The sequence below is a fragment of the Psammomys obesus genome, unplaced genomic scaffold (genome assembly GCF_907164565.1).
Source record: "Psammomys obesus unplaced genomic scaffold, mPsaObe1.curated_primary_1811, whole genome shotgun sequence".
Lineage (NCBI taxonomy): Eukaryota > Metazoa > Chordata > Mammalia > Rodentia > Muridae > Psammomys > Psammomys obesus.
In genome coordinates, this window is record NW_026585895.1 from 57,110,362 (window position 1) to 57,124,721 (window position 14,360).

At 50.1% G+C, this 14,360-nt stretch overlaps 3 protein-coding genes across 3 annotated transcripts; 1 reads left to right on the forward strand and 2 right to left on the reverse strand.

Moving 5' to 3' along the window:
- Window positions 1–1,782: 1,782 nt before the first annotated feature.
- Stpg3 (sperm-tail PG-rich repeat containing 3) lies at window positions 1,783–3,343 on the reverse strand. Its single transcript, XM_055599941.1, has 6 exons — window positions 3,237–3,343; window positions 2,991–3,148; window positions 2,742–2,876; window positions 2,565–2,653; window positions 2,027–2,330; window positions 1,783–1,916 (listed from the first exon to the last, which is right to left on the reverse strand). Exons 1-6 carry the CDS (start codon window positions 3,341–3,343, stop codon window positions 1,783–1,785), a joined length of 927 nt encoding a protein of 308 aa, XP_055455916.1.
- Window positions 3,344–6,969: 3,626 nt separating this feature from the next.
- Fam166a (family with sequence similarity 166 member A) lies at window positions 6,970–10,269 on the forward strand. Its single transcript, XM_055599942.1, has 7 exons — window positions 6,970–7,025; window positions 8,075–8,289; window positions 8,410–8,672; window positions 8,774–8,900; window positions 9,341–9,435; window positions 9,709–9,826; window positions 10,181–10,269. Exons 1-7 carry the CDS (start codon window positions 6,970–6,972, stop codon window positions 10,267–10,269), a joined length of 963 nt encoding a protein of 320 aa, XP_055455917.1.
- On the reverse strand, window positions 10,260–12,729 carry Tubb4b (tubulin beta 4B class IVb). The gene is made up of 4 exons (XM_055599943.1): window positions 12,598–12,729; window positions 12,188–12,296; window positions 11,999–12,109; window positions 10,260–11,466 (listed from the first exon to the last, which is right to left on the reverse strand). The coding sequence occupies exons 1-4, from the start codon at window positions 12,652–12,654 to the stop codon at window positions 10,406–10,408; spliced, it is 1,338 nt and encodes a 445-aa protein (XP_055455918.1). The 5' UTR covers window positions 12,655–12,729; the 3' UTR covers window positions 10,260–10,405.
- Between the last annotated feature and the right edge of the window lie 1,631 nt (window positions 12,730–14,360).

Here is a 14,360-nt window from a genome sequence, read left to right on the forward strand (position 1 = left end):
TGTTAAAGGTTCCATCACCCTAATGCCCCAGGGTATTTTGGTTCAATTACTATCTGGTGCAATCAGAAGATACACAGGGTACGTAGACTCTTAGTCCAAGAGTCTTCTACTCTACAAAAGAGGGTGGTGCTAACACCAAGGCAGCAGCTGGGACAGAAGCTGAAAAGGAGAGCTCTCAAAGGATGGCAAGACAGCTCATTGGGTAAGAGTGCTTGCTGTCATGCCTGAAGACTTGAGTTGAATCCCTACAGATGGTTGTTCTAGTCTGACTTCCATGTGAATGATGTGGCAGACATACACACACACACACACATACAAATGGTTCCCCAGCACTCACATGGTGGTTCATAACTACCCATAACTCCAGTTCCAGGGGGTGTCTAACCTGTATAAGCACCAGGCATACATGTGATATACAGACATACATGCAGACAAAACAGTCATAAGCATAAAATGAAATCACTTTTTAAGTGAGTTCTGGTTTGGGTTTAGTGGTACACTTTTTTTTTTTTCCATTGAGACTGGGTCACTATTTAGACCAGGTTGCCTGAAACTCAGATCCCCTGCCTCTGCCTTCCGACTGCTGGAATTAAAGGCTTGTGCTGCCACACTTGGCAATAATCGCACATCTTTAATCCTAGCACTTAGGAAGTAGAAGCAGGTGAATTTCCTGTGAGTTCAAGAGTAGCATGGTTTACATAGTAACTTCTAAGACAGCCATAGCTACATAAGTGAGAGCCTGTCTGCTAGAAGAGGAGAAGAAAGAAAAGTCAGCTCTGAGAGCTGGAGAGATGGCTCAGCACTTGCTGCTTTGGTAAGGGACCTGGGTTCAGTCCCAGCACCTACATGGCAACTCACAGTCATCTGTACCATCAGTTCCAAGGGCACATACCCTACAAGCAAGCAAAATACCATAGACATAAATTTTTTTAAAGTTCTAAGTGAGCTCTTTGCCTGGGTGAGGAAGAAAGTATGAAGAGGGCCCTGGAGAAATTGCTATCACTAGCTACAAGTTGCGGCTCCTAAAGGGGGCTCCTAAGTAGGAAGGCAGGTCAGCATGCTGAGGGAACCAACGATCAGCCTACTGCTTTGGGCAGAGCCCGAAGGCTTTGTGCCTGGGTTCTCAGAATACAAGTTACCAAACCCAGTTGAATGTTCAGGTCAAGGCTCTAGGGAAGTAGGTCTAGGTCTAGTGTCTGGTGAGATGATTCCCTGGGTCCTGTCTAGTGGGCTAGGCAGGCAGGCTGTGCCTGTGTGAAGATGGCAGCTCCCCAGGTTCTGGCCTTCCACCCCATCCCAATAGTTCCTCAGCTCAGCAAGCAGCCCTGACCCCTCATGTAGATGCTGGACCTTGGGTAACATGACTGGATCAGGTCGTCCCATATTGCCACAGGGTCCTTTTCCTATTCTATCCTAGGTCAGAAAGCTTAGGCTTAGTTCCCAGGCTGACATTTCAGTCTTGAAGCATACCATATAGGAACAGAGAAAGCCAGAAATACCAGGGAAGCAAGAAGCCACATATTCAAGACAGCCCACTGAGCAAAGCATGGACAACTAGGCACACCAGAGACCACAGTTCTGAAGAATCATTTGTATCTAAGCATAGTGGGGGGTAGGGGAGGAAGACTCTGGGAAGACTCTTCTTGTTGCACAGCCTATGCCAGAAGAGTGGGTGAGGAGTCTAGAGGGTCAGAAGGCCAGGTTAAGCTGAAGACAAGTGTTCCAAAGGAAGCCTAGGAAAGCCTCAAGGGAGGTCAGCTTTACAATCGATACTGGCTGGTCCTAGAGAGTGCTGAAGGGGCCTGTGTCATGGCGCTTGGGTCTGCGCACTCCTTGGATGAGTACCCCAGGTGGAGATGGGTAGCATGAGTTGTAGCTGTCATTCACGTAGTAGGCAGCTGGACCTGGGGTTTGGGCTGCAGAGAAAGTGAGCTGACCCTAGCCCTCATCCCTGCATTCCCCCATGCAGCCCAAGCCCCACTCCACCCTCAGGCAGGCTAAGCCTCTTTTCCTAGGCCTCCCTTACAGGAGCTGATCCAGGAGGCAAATACAGGGGAGCGGCTCATAGAGAAAGCAGGCGAACGTGTGCTCTGCAGACGGCGCCCAGGAAGGGTGTCATAGGTGTTGGGGCTGGGTCGCTTCTCGCCAGAGGGCTGTGCGTCGTCGTCGTCGGCCAAGAGTGGGGTATAGGTACAAGGACCTCGAGCTCGGAGCATCCCTGGGCGAAAATGACTCTGGGGTATCTTGACATCAGAGCCACGGCAGCCTCCAAAGCTGAAGGCCGGGATGGCAGGCTGGCTCAGCGGCTTGTACTCCGCAGGCGATGGCCACTGTGAGGAGTCAAGAACGCTGCAATCTCCTTGCCCAGTTTTTGTGCCTTCAAGCCTCACCTCCCCACCCGCGCTCCCCCCTTCCCCGTCAACACCAAACCCAGCCACAGTAGTCCCTCCCTCAGGCCCCTCCCACAAGCTACCTCCTTTCCTTACCAGCAACACCCACACCTTCCTTAAGGTGGGCTCCAAATCATCTTCTGCCACACTTCCTCCACACACAGTGGACCCTACCTTTCGTTCTCTGTTGAAGTCGGTCTTGTGTATGAAGGGGGTTTCACTTTGGAGCCACATGGTCTGCCATGCCCTGCGGCCACCACCCTCTGCAGTGGGGTGGATAGTCGGTGGGAAGGTTTTCATGGCAGGAGTTCCCCATTTCCCAGGTATAGGCAGGATTATGAGGACATGCACCTCGACCAGAGTACTTGCAACCGATGGTGAAATGGGGGTGTGGAGAGGACTCTCGCAGAGACGCACTGGGCACCTCATATTTGGTGGGGCCAGGGATATCCAAGTCGGTCAAGATTGGAGGACGTCGCTCTACCACTGGTGCAAAAAGCAAGCTCTAGACCCATTTCGTCCCAGAAAACTGCTTTCACCTTGTCCCCCACCCCCATACTGGCCTGGGGTGGGAATGAGGTAGGCAAAACCTTCACGCACACAGCTCTCTCAGGGTCCCTGTGCAGATAGATGTGGACTCTTTGGGAGTGCTCATTCTTAACCTGAAGCCACTTGGGGCCCTCTTCTTCTTTGGGGGCCACATTTCATCCCAGGCTGCCTCCAGCTCCTGGTCCCACCACAGCACAGCAGCCTTGGGCCTGCAAGGAAGCCAACAGCCACTGTCGACCTATTCCAGTGGTCTTCCCACTTGGTTGTCTCCACCTGTCCACCATCCTCTCAAATTACTGGGTGGGATGAAGAGGTTTCTGACTTAGGGGTCCCCGGGTCCAGTGTTTGCCTCCATTGATGTAAAAATTTGCCAGGAATTTCACAGCCTTCTGATCAAAATTCATTCTGGGTCTCCAGCTCCCTGGCCAGAGGGCACTGCTGGGCTCTGTGACCTCATTGTCCGGTCATGCCCCTCCCTTCTGTTGCTGGGAGCTCCCTAGGAAAGGAACATTGTCCAGATCAGGAGAGGCTCTCCCAGTGCCCCTCTCCCTACCTGCTGAGACCAGACCGCCACCCAGGTCAGCCTTGATCAAGACAGGCTCTAATCTGTCTTTCTCTCTCCTGGGGGCTTGGGTCCACTCTAACAGTAAGTCTGGGACACCACACTAGGTGAAGGGCATGTGAGCACATGTCAAGTCCTGCAGTGTGGCTATGAATGTGATAGCCAACTAAAAGGGTGTAAGGAGAAAGACAGTTGAGAAAAAAAGAGGAAGACCAGCTGCTCCTGCAGCTAACCCCATCGTGAAGAAACAAAGCAAAGCAACTCAGGCCTGACTACTAAGTCCGGCCAGTCCAGGCAGGGGTAGTTCTAAAAGCTTGTCTAATACCTTTGCCTGCAGGCAGAGCCTAGAAGGCCATGATGTATTAGATGAACTGGGTGTGCCTAGACGATATACAAAGGAGTCCTGAGCCTAAGGGAACAAGAACCCATCTGGGCACTAAGACCCTTCCTTACAGAGCGGCCTCTTACACTGGCTGGTCCAGCTGTTCTAGCCCTGACCTTGGCCCAAACCTGCTCCTTCCAGCCCTCTTCTACCATGACGACTGGGTCTTTTCCTTTCTGGCTCTCTCCCTTTAGCACTGGCCCTGACTGACACTTCTCTGGATAGATGGAGACATGATGAAACAAGTTTGATTTGGACAAAGAAATCACAGGCTGCCGGGGACCTCCTCCTGCATTGTGCCTTTCAGAGTGTAATTGATGGTGTTAAGGTACCTGGTATGTAGGCTTCTGAAGAAACATTTGCTGCCATTTATGTGACTCCAGTTCTTCCCTGTGACAAATATTGCTGTGGGATGGAAATGGTACAATAAGTGCCTGCAGTGTGAGCATGAGAACCTGAGTTGGTATCCAGGAGCAATAAAATTTAGGTGTGTGCCTCTAGAACCCCAGCACTGGGGAGATAGAGACGGGAGGATCCCTGGAGTTCTGTGTCCAGCCAGGCAAGCTGAACTGATGTACTCCAAATTCTGTGAGACAAACCATAGCTCAAAAAACTAAGATTGAGGAAGATAAGCAACATCAACCCTGGCCTCTAGCATACACACTCATACTGCTCTGAAGCTGGTGGCCTATACCTGTAATTGCAGTACTTGGGAGGCTGAAGCAGGAGGATCACTATAGGTTCAAGGCCAGCTTGGGTTACATAATAAGAAAAAAAAACAAAACATACAGTTGTGATGGTGTCACACATCTATGTTTCCTTGCTTCAAGAATTATTTACTATGGATGTGTGCATGTGTACTGCATGCAAGCCTGGTGATGTGGAGATCTGAAGAGGCATCAGATCTCTGGAAAGTGGAGCTGCATATGGTTATGAACTACCATGTGGATGCTGAAAACTAAACCTTGAGCTTCTACAAGATCAACAAGAGCTCTTAGTTGCTCGGACACCTCTCTAACTCCACAGCCACCACATATGGCTAACATATGGCTGTTAGTTTCAGAGCACTCCTTTAGGGTGGAGGCCGCAGTGTCTTCTTTAGAAGCTGTGGGTTTGTTTTCTTTTCAAACACTTGTGTTTATATTAGCTTTTTTTTTTTTTTTTTGGAGACAGGGTTTTTCTCTGTGTAGCCCTGGCTATCCTGGACTTTCTTTGTAGACGAGGCTGGCTTCAAACTCACTGCCTGCCTCTGCCTCTCTGACTGCTGGGATTACAGCATGGGCTACCAAGCCCAGCTTTATATTTGCATTTTAATATTGGAGGGTTAATTTTTAATATTTCATAGGATTTTTTAAAAGTTATTTTAATAAGACTCTTAAAAATAACAACCAATTTATTTATTATTTATTTTTGGTATTTCAAGACAGGGTTTCTCTTTGTAGCTTTGACTGTCCTGGAACTCGCTTAGTAGACCAGACTGGCTCAATTCAGAGATCAGATTGCCTCTGCCTCCCAAGTGCTAGGATAAATGGCATTTTCCACGATGTCCAAGGGTTTTGTTTTTATTTTTGTTTTTGAGACAGGGTTTCTCTGTGTAGCCTTGGCTATCCTGGACTTGCTTTGTAGACCAGGCTGGCCTTGAACTCACAGCAATCTGCCTGCCTCTGCCTCCCTAAGTGCTGGGATCAAAGGCATGGGACACCAAGCCTAGCTCCAAGCTTAGTTTTTATCTTTAGTATATTTTTAGCATGTCTGTGCACTTGAGAGATGCTGCCAGAGGTCAGGGGTGCTGGATTCCTTTGGAGCTAGAGTTACAGGTAGTTGTGAGATGCCTGATGTGAATGCTAGAAGTCAAACGAGGGTACTTTGGAAGAGCAGCAAGTGGTCTTAACCTCAGCCATCTCTCTAGCCCTTCATGAAATTTTTATGCAGAATTATCTGTCCATAGCAGCTGCTACAAAGTTTAGTTTGCCTTCCTTTATTACTTATGCTTATTTGACATGGAACAGAACCTGCTTTTTCCCCTTTATGTTTTATTCACTTTTATGGTTATAAAGTTCTATCCATAAACTAGGGCAATAGCTCAGTTGTGCATTCTGTGCAAGTATGGGGACTTTAGTTTGAATCACCAGCACACATATAAAAAGCTTGCCTTGGTGGCATGCTTGGGCCATCCAGATGGTTCAGTGGATATACCAATGAAAACCTGCCTTAGAAAACAGTGTTGACAGTGTTCTAGGGGGACACTAGAACATGAACACTGGGCTCTGCACACATCTGCACATACATGCAAAAAGAAGGATTTTTATTAATAAATAGGTTTTTATTTGCTAGAGTATTTTAGTGTAAGTCAAAGGACAACTTTCAGGAGAAGGTTCTTTCCTTTCACTTGGTGAGTTCCTAGAACTGAACTCCGGCCATCAAACTTCATGACAGGCATTCTTTACCTCTGAGCCATCCCACCAGCATCAAAGAAAATTATTTTATGGTCATTAATGTGTCTTGCCTGTATGCATGTCTGTGTGAGGGTGTCAGATACCACGGAACTGGAGCTACAGACAGGTGTGAGCTGCCATGTGGGTGCTGGGATTTGAACCTGAGTCCTCTGAAAACATAGCCAGTGCTCTTAACTGCTGGCTCATCTCTCCAGCCCCCAGTTTTTCTACACATGAGGATTTGTTAAGTGTAGAAAATAATGTCTCACTACAGGGGAACAAGAGTCCACACAGCTGTCCATCTGGGAAACCTGACTCAGTACTGAATTCATCAGTGGAGAAAGGACCAGGGTAAAGAGTCTGCTTTTCAGCTGGGTCTTGATCTCTGGGGGCAGTGAGAGTCCAACCCCTTTTCATTCTGGGATCCTAAGCTCTGGGTAAGTGGAGCTTCCTTTGAGGAATCCCCCTCCCCAATCTTGCTCAAGACACCTACCTAGCTGGTCTTTGAACCAGAGATGCTGTGTGATTGGGAACACTCGCAGGGTCAACAGATGGCTGGGTCCATAATGCTGGCCCCTTCACAATGGTTACCAGGCAACAGGTCTCTTCTCAGAGAAGCAAGGTGAACCAGCAAGGACAGAGTCAAAGCAAATGACAGCTACTCAGAAACACAACCTCTTCACTCCAGAACCCCACTACATCCCTGGGTAAGAGCTGGGAGCTCTACAGAAAGGGAGGTTGGGGTCAGGAAAGAGGGATGGGCAGTAGGGCTGGGTTCAACCTGGACTCTAAGAGGCTGAGGACCAATGCTGAGGAGGCCCAAAGCCAGGTTTACCAAGGAGTAGAATAGAGAGAAGGGTTGAAGAGCTCTGGGACAGAAGATCCCTAAGGTGGAACTGTAGAGGAGGGCTAGGCCTTGCTCTTCCCTGTGGTCTCAACCTGAATACAGTACTAGGTAGCTAGCATGTCTGTCAAGGGCAAAAACTATGGCATCCAAACAGCTGGCAGAGCCTGAATAAACAAATGGTGGACTTTCTCTCCATAGGAAGAGATGGCTTAGAGATGGGATAAGTGTAGGCCAGTTTAAAAAAAAAAAAAGACAAGATGTTGCTCAGAGGCAGAATGCTTGCCTAACACAAATAGGGAAAGTCCTAGGTCTAATCTCCAGCACTACAAAATAAGTAATAAAATAAAACTCCAAAGAGTTTGTGTGAGTACCCAACAGACCCACGTGAAACATAGGAGCACATAAATAAGACAGGGGAAAAACTGAGGAACCTATGCTTCCTTTTAAAATTGGTCACTTTTGGAGGTATCAATGGGGTAAGGGATGGAAAGTGTTGAGAATGATTGGGTGCTGGCCTTTAGAGATGGTTCAGCAATTAAGAGCACTCGCTGGTCTTCAAGAGAACATAGGTTCGATTCCCAGCATTCATATGGTAGCTTCACAACTATCTATAACTCCAGTTCCAGGGGATTCATCAGCCTCGTGTGACATGCACTAGATGCACATGTGGTATACAAACATATGTGCAGGCAAGACACCTATGCACACAAAGTGAGAGAACTGCTGGGGTATGGATCCACTGTGGAGAACAACCCAATGGCAGTAATGAGAGTAAAGACCTGGCATGTCAGATTGGGCATATGCTAACCCTGAGTCCTCAGAGTCCCAGAAATCAGGTGAGCAGAGGCCATGCTCCAATGGCTGCTAATTAACAGGCAGAAGTGGCTTCTCCCCTGCTTCTTTCCACAGCTATGCTGGTTTCTATCCTCAACTGCGCTACCAGGTGGGAAATACCTATGGCCGAACCACTGCACAGCTACTCACAGATCCCAGCGTAGAGAAGAGCCCCTGCTCTGTTCTGTCACCTATGTCCAAGCCCAAGTTCATCGAGGACTTCAGCAAACCCAAGCCACCATGGATTCCCTGCAGGGACCAGACAGAGCCTTACATCCCACACCATACCAGTGAGCTTCAGGTCCAGGGAGGGACCTGAACCTGAAGGGCTGGAGGTGGGACCCAGCCCTGCCTCCATCGGGGCTCCACCCTCCTTCCTACATGGCTCAATGGCTGTCCTGTTTGTACAGGTCTGAAACCCTACAAGAATTTTGAGATCCTGGGCCAGATCCCACGCCAGGAGGCAGACACTCAGGGGCTGCCAGAAGTAGAGAACATATCCAGACAGGTTCCACTGCCTGCAGGTTTCATGCCTTATCCTCCCTACCCACCATGCCCGCCAGGCAGAAAGGCGGAAGCTAGAGAGCTGGGACATCCAGGTCTACTGCTGGCATATGGAGAAGAGGCCTGGAAGAATGCAGCACCTCTTCAGGAGACCCCAGAGAGTTGCCAGGTAACTAGAGACACCCTGGCCTAGGTCTTTTGTTGCCTCCCCCACCACTCAACCCCTCACAGGGTGGAAGCTGTATAGTAATTTGCACTTCCCTGTTAAAGCTATACCACTACAGGAGGGATGAGTACCTGCCACCACATCCCCAACAGGAGACACTAGATGTGGGCAGATTCCAGCGACTGCCCCAGCTAGACCACCCCAACCTAATCCAACGCAAGGCCATCTCAGGTTAAGTATTGAACGCTCGAGCTGTTCTTCAGAAGGGTCCAGACAAGATAGTAAGGGTGACTGAGGGTTTGCTACCTTGGCCCCTTTCTATCCTGAGAATGGGCTGGCTTCTCATGCTTCATACTTTTTTTCCTTGAGCCAAGCCAGCTGCTTCCAAGAGGAGTTAACTTTGGTCCCAAGAGGCAGGGGATGTTTTTGTTCTTGCTTTGGTTTTCCAAGACAGGGTTTCTATGTGTAGCCCTGGCTGTCCTAGAAACTTCCTCTGTAGACCAGGCTGGCCTTGAACTCAAGAGATCCACTGAATAAAAGGTGTGCACCACAACAGCCCAGCTCAACCTTTAAAGATGTAATGGGCTCCAGAGGGGAATGTTCAGGAGATAAAGGCACTCAGCATTTCTGATACACCTGGGAGCGTGCCCTAACCCTAACATCCTATCCAGGATATGCTGGCTTTGTCCCCCGGTTTGCCTGGGTGATGGGAATGAATTACCGTGATGGAGTCACACAAGCTATGGATGAGTTTGACAAGAACCAGGTAGGAAAACATGGTCCTAGCCTGCTTCCTGATGCCTCAGCTAGGTCAGCCCTCCCTGCAGTCCTGCTTCCACTCCCACTTGTAAGCATCCATTCCCAGGGTTCCTTCTTAAGGTGAGCTTGCTGAGGGTTGGGGCCTGTTTACATCATAAGGTTTTGATTCTATACCCTAGTAAGGGGGTTAGGTGTTGAGCCAGATAAGAGTACATCCAGAGGCAAGATCTTGGTCATCAATGTGGGGAAGACAGCACTTGTCAGCACATTATTTTCCCAGTTCCTGTTCAGAAACCCAGTCTGTGCTCTGGGTGAGAGGCTGCCCAGAACCCACTGGCCAAATACCACCATCTACAGAAGCCAAGGCCTGATTCCTTTCTACATGGGCTTCATTCCATGTGAGTATTGCTCCCTGCCAGAACCCCACATACACTACAAAAGGACAAGTTTATACTACACATCAAACAGGACCAAATGGCTGGGGTACTCTGCTTTATCTGCCACACTTGCTTGATAACCAGCTGTTTGGCCCACTGGCCAGAGTCCCAGTTTGGACTTGGATTAACTACAGTCAGTATGGGGCTCACCTAGTCATTCCTGTTAAAATTTACAAAACCAGCAAAGTCACTCTACTGTGCTTATTTGAGGAGGTAATCATAAGATCCTAGAGAAGCTGCTCTGTTCACAGCCTGCACTGACCTCTTCTAGTGTGCTAATAACAGGAACTCAGCTTAATCCGTTCTCCTTTGCAGCCATGCAGGACAACTACGCACTTACATTTGGTAACAGCACCCGAAAAGCCTATCAGAAGGAATTGGAGAGGCGAAGCCACACACTATGAATTGCTTTAATGGTGATATCTGTACAAGTGATGTCGGGACACAGGACAGCAAATGCACAGTGGACATGGCTAGCAGACAGGCTGTGAATGAATAAAGAGTTCACACTGCTCCCATGCTTTAGTGGCTAAGACAGCTCTAGGCCACCTCCTCCTCAGCCTCCTCCTCAAACTCTCCCTCCTCCTCAGCTGTAGCATCCTGGTACTGCTGGTATTCAGACACAAGGTCGTTCATGTTGCTCTCAGCCTCGGTGAACTCCATCTCATCCATGCCCTCACCCGTGTACCAGTGCAGGAAGGCCTTGCGTCGGAACATGGCTGTGAATTGCTCTGAGATGCGTTTGAACAGCTCCTGAATAGCAGTGCTGTTGCCGATGAAGGTGGCGGACATTTTTAGGCCCCGAGGTGGAATGTCACAGACAGCTGTTTTTACGTTGTTGGGGATCCACTCAACAAAGTAGCTGCTGTTCTTGTTTTGGACGTTAAGCATCTGTTCGTCCACCTCCTTCATAGACATGCGGCCCCTGAACACAGCAGCTACTGTCAAGTAGCGCCCATGGCGGGGATCACAGGCAGCCATCATGTTCTTGGCATCAAACATCTGCTGGGTGAGCTCAGGAACTGTCAGGGCACGATATTGCTGGCTGCCCCGGCTGGTCAAGGGGGCAAAGCCAGGCATGAAGAAGTGCAGGCGAGGGAAGGGCACCATATTTACAGCCAGTTTCCTCAGGTCAGCATTTAGCTGGCCAGGGAATCTCAGGCAAGTGGTTACCCCACTCATGGTGGCGGACACTAGATGGTTTAGGTCACCATAAGTGGGTGTGGTCAGCTTTAAGGTTCTGAAACAGATGTCATAGAGTGCTTCATTATCAATACAATAGGTCTCATCTGTGTTTTCAACAAGCTGATGTACTGAAAGGGTGGCATTGTAGGGCTCAACCACTGTGTCCGACACCTTGGGGGAAGGTACCACACTGAAGGTGTTCATGATTCTGTCTGGGTACTCCTCCCGGATCTTGCTGATAAGGAGGGTACCCATCCCAGACCCAGTCCCCCCACCCAGGGAGTGGGTCAGCTGGAAGCCCTGCAGGCAGTCACAGCTCTCAGCTTCCTTCCTTACAACGTCCAACACCGAGTCAACCAGCTCTGCACCTTCTGTGTAGTGCCCCTTGGCCCAGTTGTTCCCAGCCCCACTCTGACCTGCAAGAGAAAACAGCTGGTCACTAACTAGGTAATGTGCCCAAGGGGCCAAATGACATGACACTTAAAAGACCCCTGAAGTGGTACAAGAGTAACCTGCCATGTTAAAAAGGAGGAGGGGAGGTGCAAGGGCTGGGCATGGTAGTACATGCCTTTAATCCCAGCCCTTGGGAAGCAGAAGCGGGCAGCAGGTGGATCTGAGACCAGCCTGGTCTATAGTGAGTTACAGTACAGCCAGGGATACATAAACCCTAAATGGTTAGAGGGCGGGCATGGATTGACAGCACACAGAGCTAAGCCGGTAAACACTTCCCCCAAGGCATCCCTGCCAATATTCAAGGACAGCACAGGAGCCCTTGTTTCAGGTCAGGGTTTGATCTCATTCTCTACCACCAACTGCTTTCAGCCAAGGGACTGAGTGACTCAGACGGCAGGAAGGTGTACAGTTGGGCAGCTAGTAAGCAGAAACTTTAAGTCAGCCCCTTGACCTTTGAGCCTAAGGGGCAGCAAGCTCCACCCACACCGCACTCACCGAAGACGAAGTTATCAGGTCTGAAGATCTGCCCAAAGGGCCCGGAGCGCACCGAGTCCATGGTGCCGGGCTCCAAGTCCACGAGCACGGCGCGGGGCACATATTTACCACCTGGTGGGACAGGGGGCCGTCAAGTGTAGTCAAACCAGAGGGGTGATCAGGAGGATGGACGGGGTAGAGGACCCTTACCGGTAGCCTCGTTATAGTACACGTTAATGCGCTCCAGCTGGAGGTCGCTATCTCCGTGGTAGGTGCCGGTGGGATCAATGCCATGCTCGTCGCTGATTACCTCCCAGAACTGCAAGGGAGTCAGTCGGGCGTTATTAGCTGAGTCACGGCAGCCGGTGCGCTCCAAGGCAGCCCCGCCCCGGATGGGTGCGGCAGGCCCTTCCCCCCCACCACCCCGCTCTCCAGAGCGCCAAGGCGACGGATCTCTAAGGGCCGCACACGGTTCGCCCCCACCGCTATCAGCTACGGGCTCTACGTGTAGGCCCAGCGTTCCCCGGTAACCAGGAGTGGCGCCGCCGCCAGCCGCTTCCGCCATCTTCCCCGGCTGGCGGTCCCACTGGCGTCCGTCCCGCAGAAACCTAGCAGCCTACCTTGGCGCCAATCTGGTTGCCGCACTGCCCAGCCTGCAGGTGCACGATCTCCCTCATGGCGGCGGCGACTGCGGAGCGGCTGCAGACTAGAAAGAAGTAGGGAGGAGCCGGGGCACAGAGTGCTACAACCGACGCTCTGCAAACACTTATATACCTCTCTTGGCCCGCCTTCGCCAGCCTAGGATTGGGCTTTCAGAACGAGGCCACGAAATTCCTTCATTTTATTGGCTACCTTTCTGTCAATCGCCCTGCCTACGGCCCGCCTTCTTAACGATATACGTTCATTATTGGTCAGTCCTGACTGGGGTTCTCCCTATCACAATACCCGTCCTGGAGTCGCAATGCTCAATCCATTGGGTGTTTCAAATGATTGATTTGCACCCCTATTGGCTGCCTCCTGGGATCACGCCGAGAGCCTGACACTATTGGCTGAGCTGATTTGGCGTCCTGGTAACCGCCGCAGTGCAGCGCGCGGGCGAGATGTGGAAAGCAAGCTTCCGGTTGAGAGGAAGGTGTGTTTTCAGCGCGTGTGACCTCGGCCTGCCTGGAAGGTTTAGCTGCTGCTGCTACTGGGAAGAGAAGTGTGCCCCAAGCATTGCGGTCTGGAATGCACCTTGCGTGCTTCCAAGCAGAGGCGGATTGTAGCCGTGAAACAGCATAGGCTTCGCTGGTGGCGCTGGGCCCTCCCGGGACGCACTGGGCAGGCGCGGGGTTCGTTCCCTCCTGGGAGGGTTCCTCTGCCGCGCTTGCTTGGTGTTGTGGAAACCTGCTGGCGTGGAGCCGGTCTCCCTGGAGCCTGAGCTCTAAGTGCGCGCAGAGCTGCATGGAGACTGCAGGGCCGGGCATGCCTAGCTATGACTCTATGAGAGGGAAAAACAAACAAACAAACATAAAAGTCCCTGTCCTGTAATGGATCCCTTGGAGAACAATACATTTATTTACATATTTCTGTAAGTTTTTGTTTTTTTTTTAACCCCTGAGGTGTCAGGTTCAAAGCCTCCTACCCCCAAAAGGACAGTGCTGACATTGTCCTAAGCGAAGGAATTGTCCAGGGAAACAAGCCTAAAGCTTTTTGTTCACTAGAAGAACAGATCTTTTGAGGTGATTCTGTTCAACTTCATTTTAATCTCCCCCTACCCCTCCACATCAACTACCTCTGCTAAGGGCAAGTAGTTCCGAATCAATCCTTTTCCTGTATTTGCTTTTCCGCACCCTCCACCTCCAAATGCCTTGGTATTTTGATCCCCGATATATTTCTACCCACAAAGCAGTCTAGTTTGTAGTTTCTCTGCGCCATTGCTTTTTAAGAGTCCAAGTCTTCTGGCCTGGAATTCAAAGTGGCCTTAATTCAGAGTCTCCGGAATGCTGATTGCAGGCCTTAGTTCCCACCTCTGACTTTGTACCTTTTTCTTTTTCTTTTTTTTTTTTTTTTTAATCTTTTAAATGTTACACTGTGGGGTCTGTCCCAGTCTAGCCAACAGGTTGCTATAGGTCTGGCTTTTGCTATGAACTACCTTCAAAACTAAGAGTGTTAGGTAATCCCTGTAGGTTGTGGTATCCAAGTACCAACTATGTCACAAGGAAAAACCATCAGGACAAGCAGAATCCTATATCCTAAGCAGCAGTATTTTGTTGCTTTATGTAAAATAGAGTCCTGTTGTTCTTATTTGGTGTCCTAATCAATGTGCCAGTCTTGACCAAAACCTGACTGTCCTGTCCTTTCCCCAAAAGGGTAGTTCAGGAAGAGGGGCCTAGGTTCTGTT

What these genes read in the sequence shown, in the direction of transcription:
- Stpg3 (XM_055599941.1), bottom strand. Translation starts at nt 3,343, where the DNA reads ATGAATTTTGATCAGAAGGCTGTGAAATTCCTGGCAAATTTTTACATC. An exon ending in AGGGACCCTGAGAGAGCTGT is followed by an intron (nt 2,877 to 2,990) that starts GTGCGTGAAGGT and finishes TTTTTGCACCAG; the next exon opens with TGGTAGAGCGACGTCCTCCA. An exon ending in ACTTCAACAGAGAACGAAAG is followed by an intron (nt 2,331 to 2,564) that starts GTAGGGTCCACT and finishes GACTCCTCACAG; the next exon opens with TGGCCATCGCCTGCGGAGTA.
- Fam166a (XM_055599942.1), top strand. Translation starts at nt 6,970, where the DNA reads ATGACAGCTACTCAGAAACACAACCTCTTCACTCCAGAACCCCACTAC. An exon ending in CCAACGCAAGGCCATCTCAG is followed by an intron (nt 8,901 to 9,340) that starts GTTAAGTATTGA and finishes CATCCTATCCAG; the next exon opens with GATATGCTGGCTTTGTCCCC. An exon ending in CTACATGGGCTTCATTCCAT is followed by an intron (nt 9,827 to 10,180) that starts GTGAGTATTGCT and finishes TCTCCTTTGCAG; the next exon opens with CCATGCAGGACAACTACGCA.
- Tubb4b (XM_055599943.1), bottom strand. Translation starts at nt 12,654, where the DNA reads ATGAGGGAGATCGTGCACCTGCAGGCTGGGCAGTGCGGCAACCAGATT. An exon ending in GCAACCAGATTGGCGCCAAG is followed by an intron (nt 12,297 to 12,597) that starts GTAGGCTGCTAG and finishes ACTCCCTTGCAG; the next exon opens with TTCTGGGAGGTAATCAGCGA. An exon ending in GTACTATAACGAGGCTACCG is followed by an intron (nt 12,110 to 12,187) that starts GTAAGGGTCCTC and finishes CTGTCCCACCAG; the next exon opens with GTGGTAAATATGTGCCCCGC.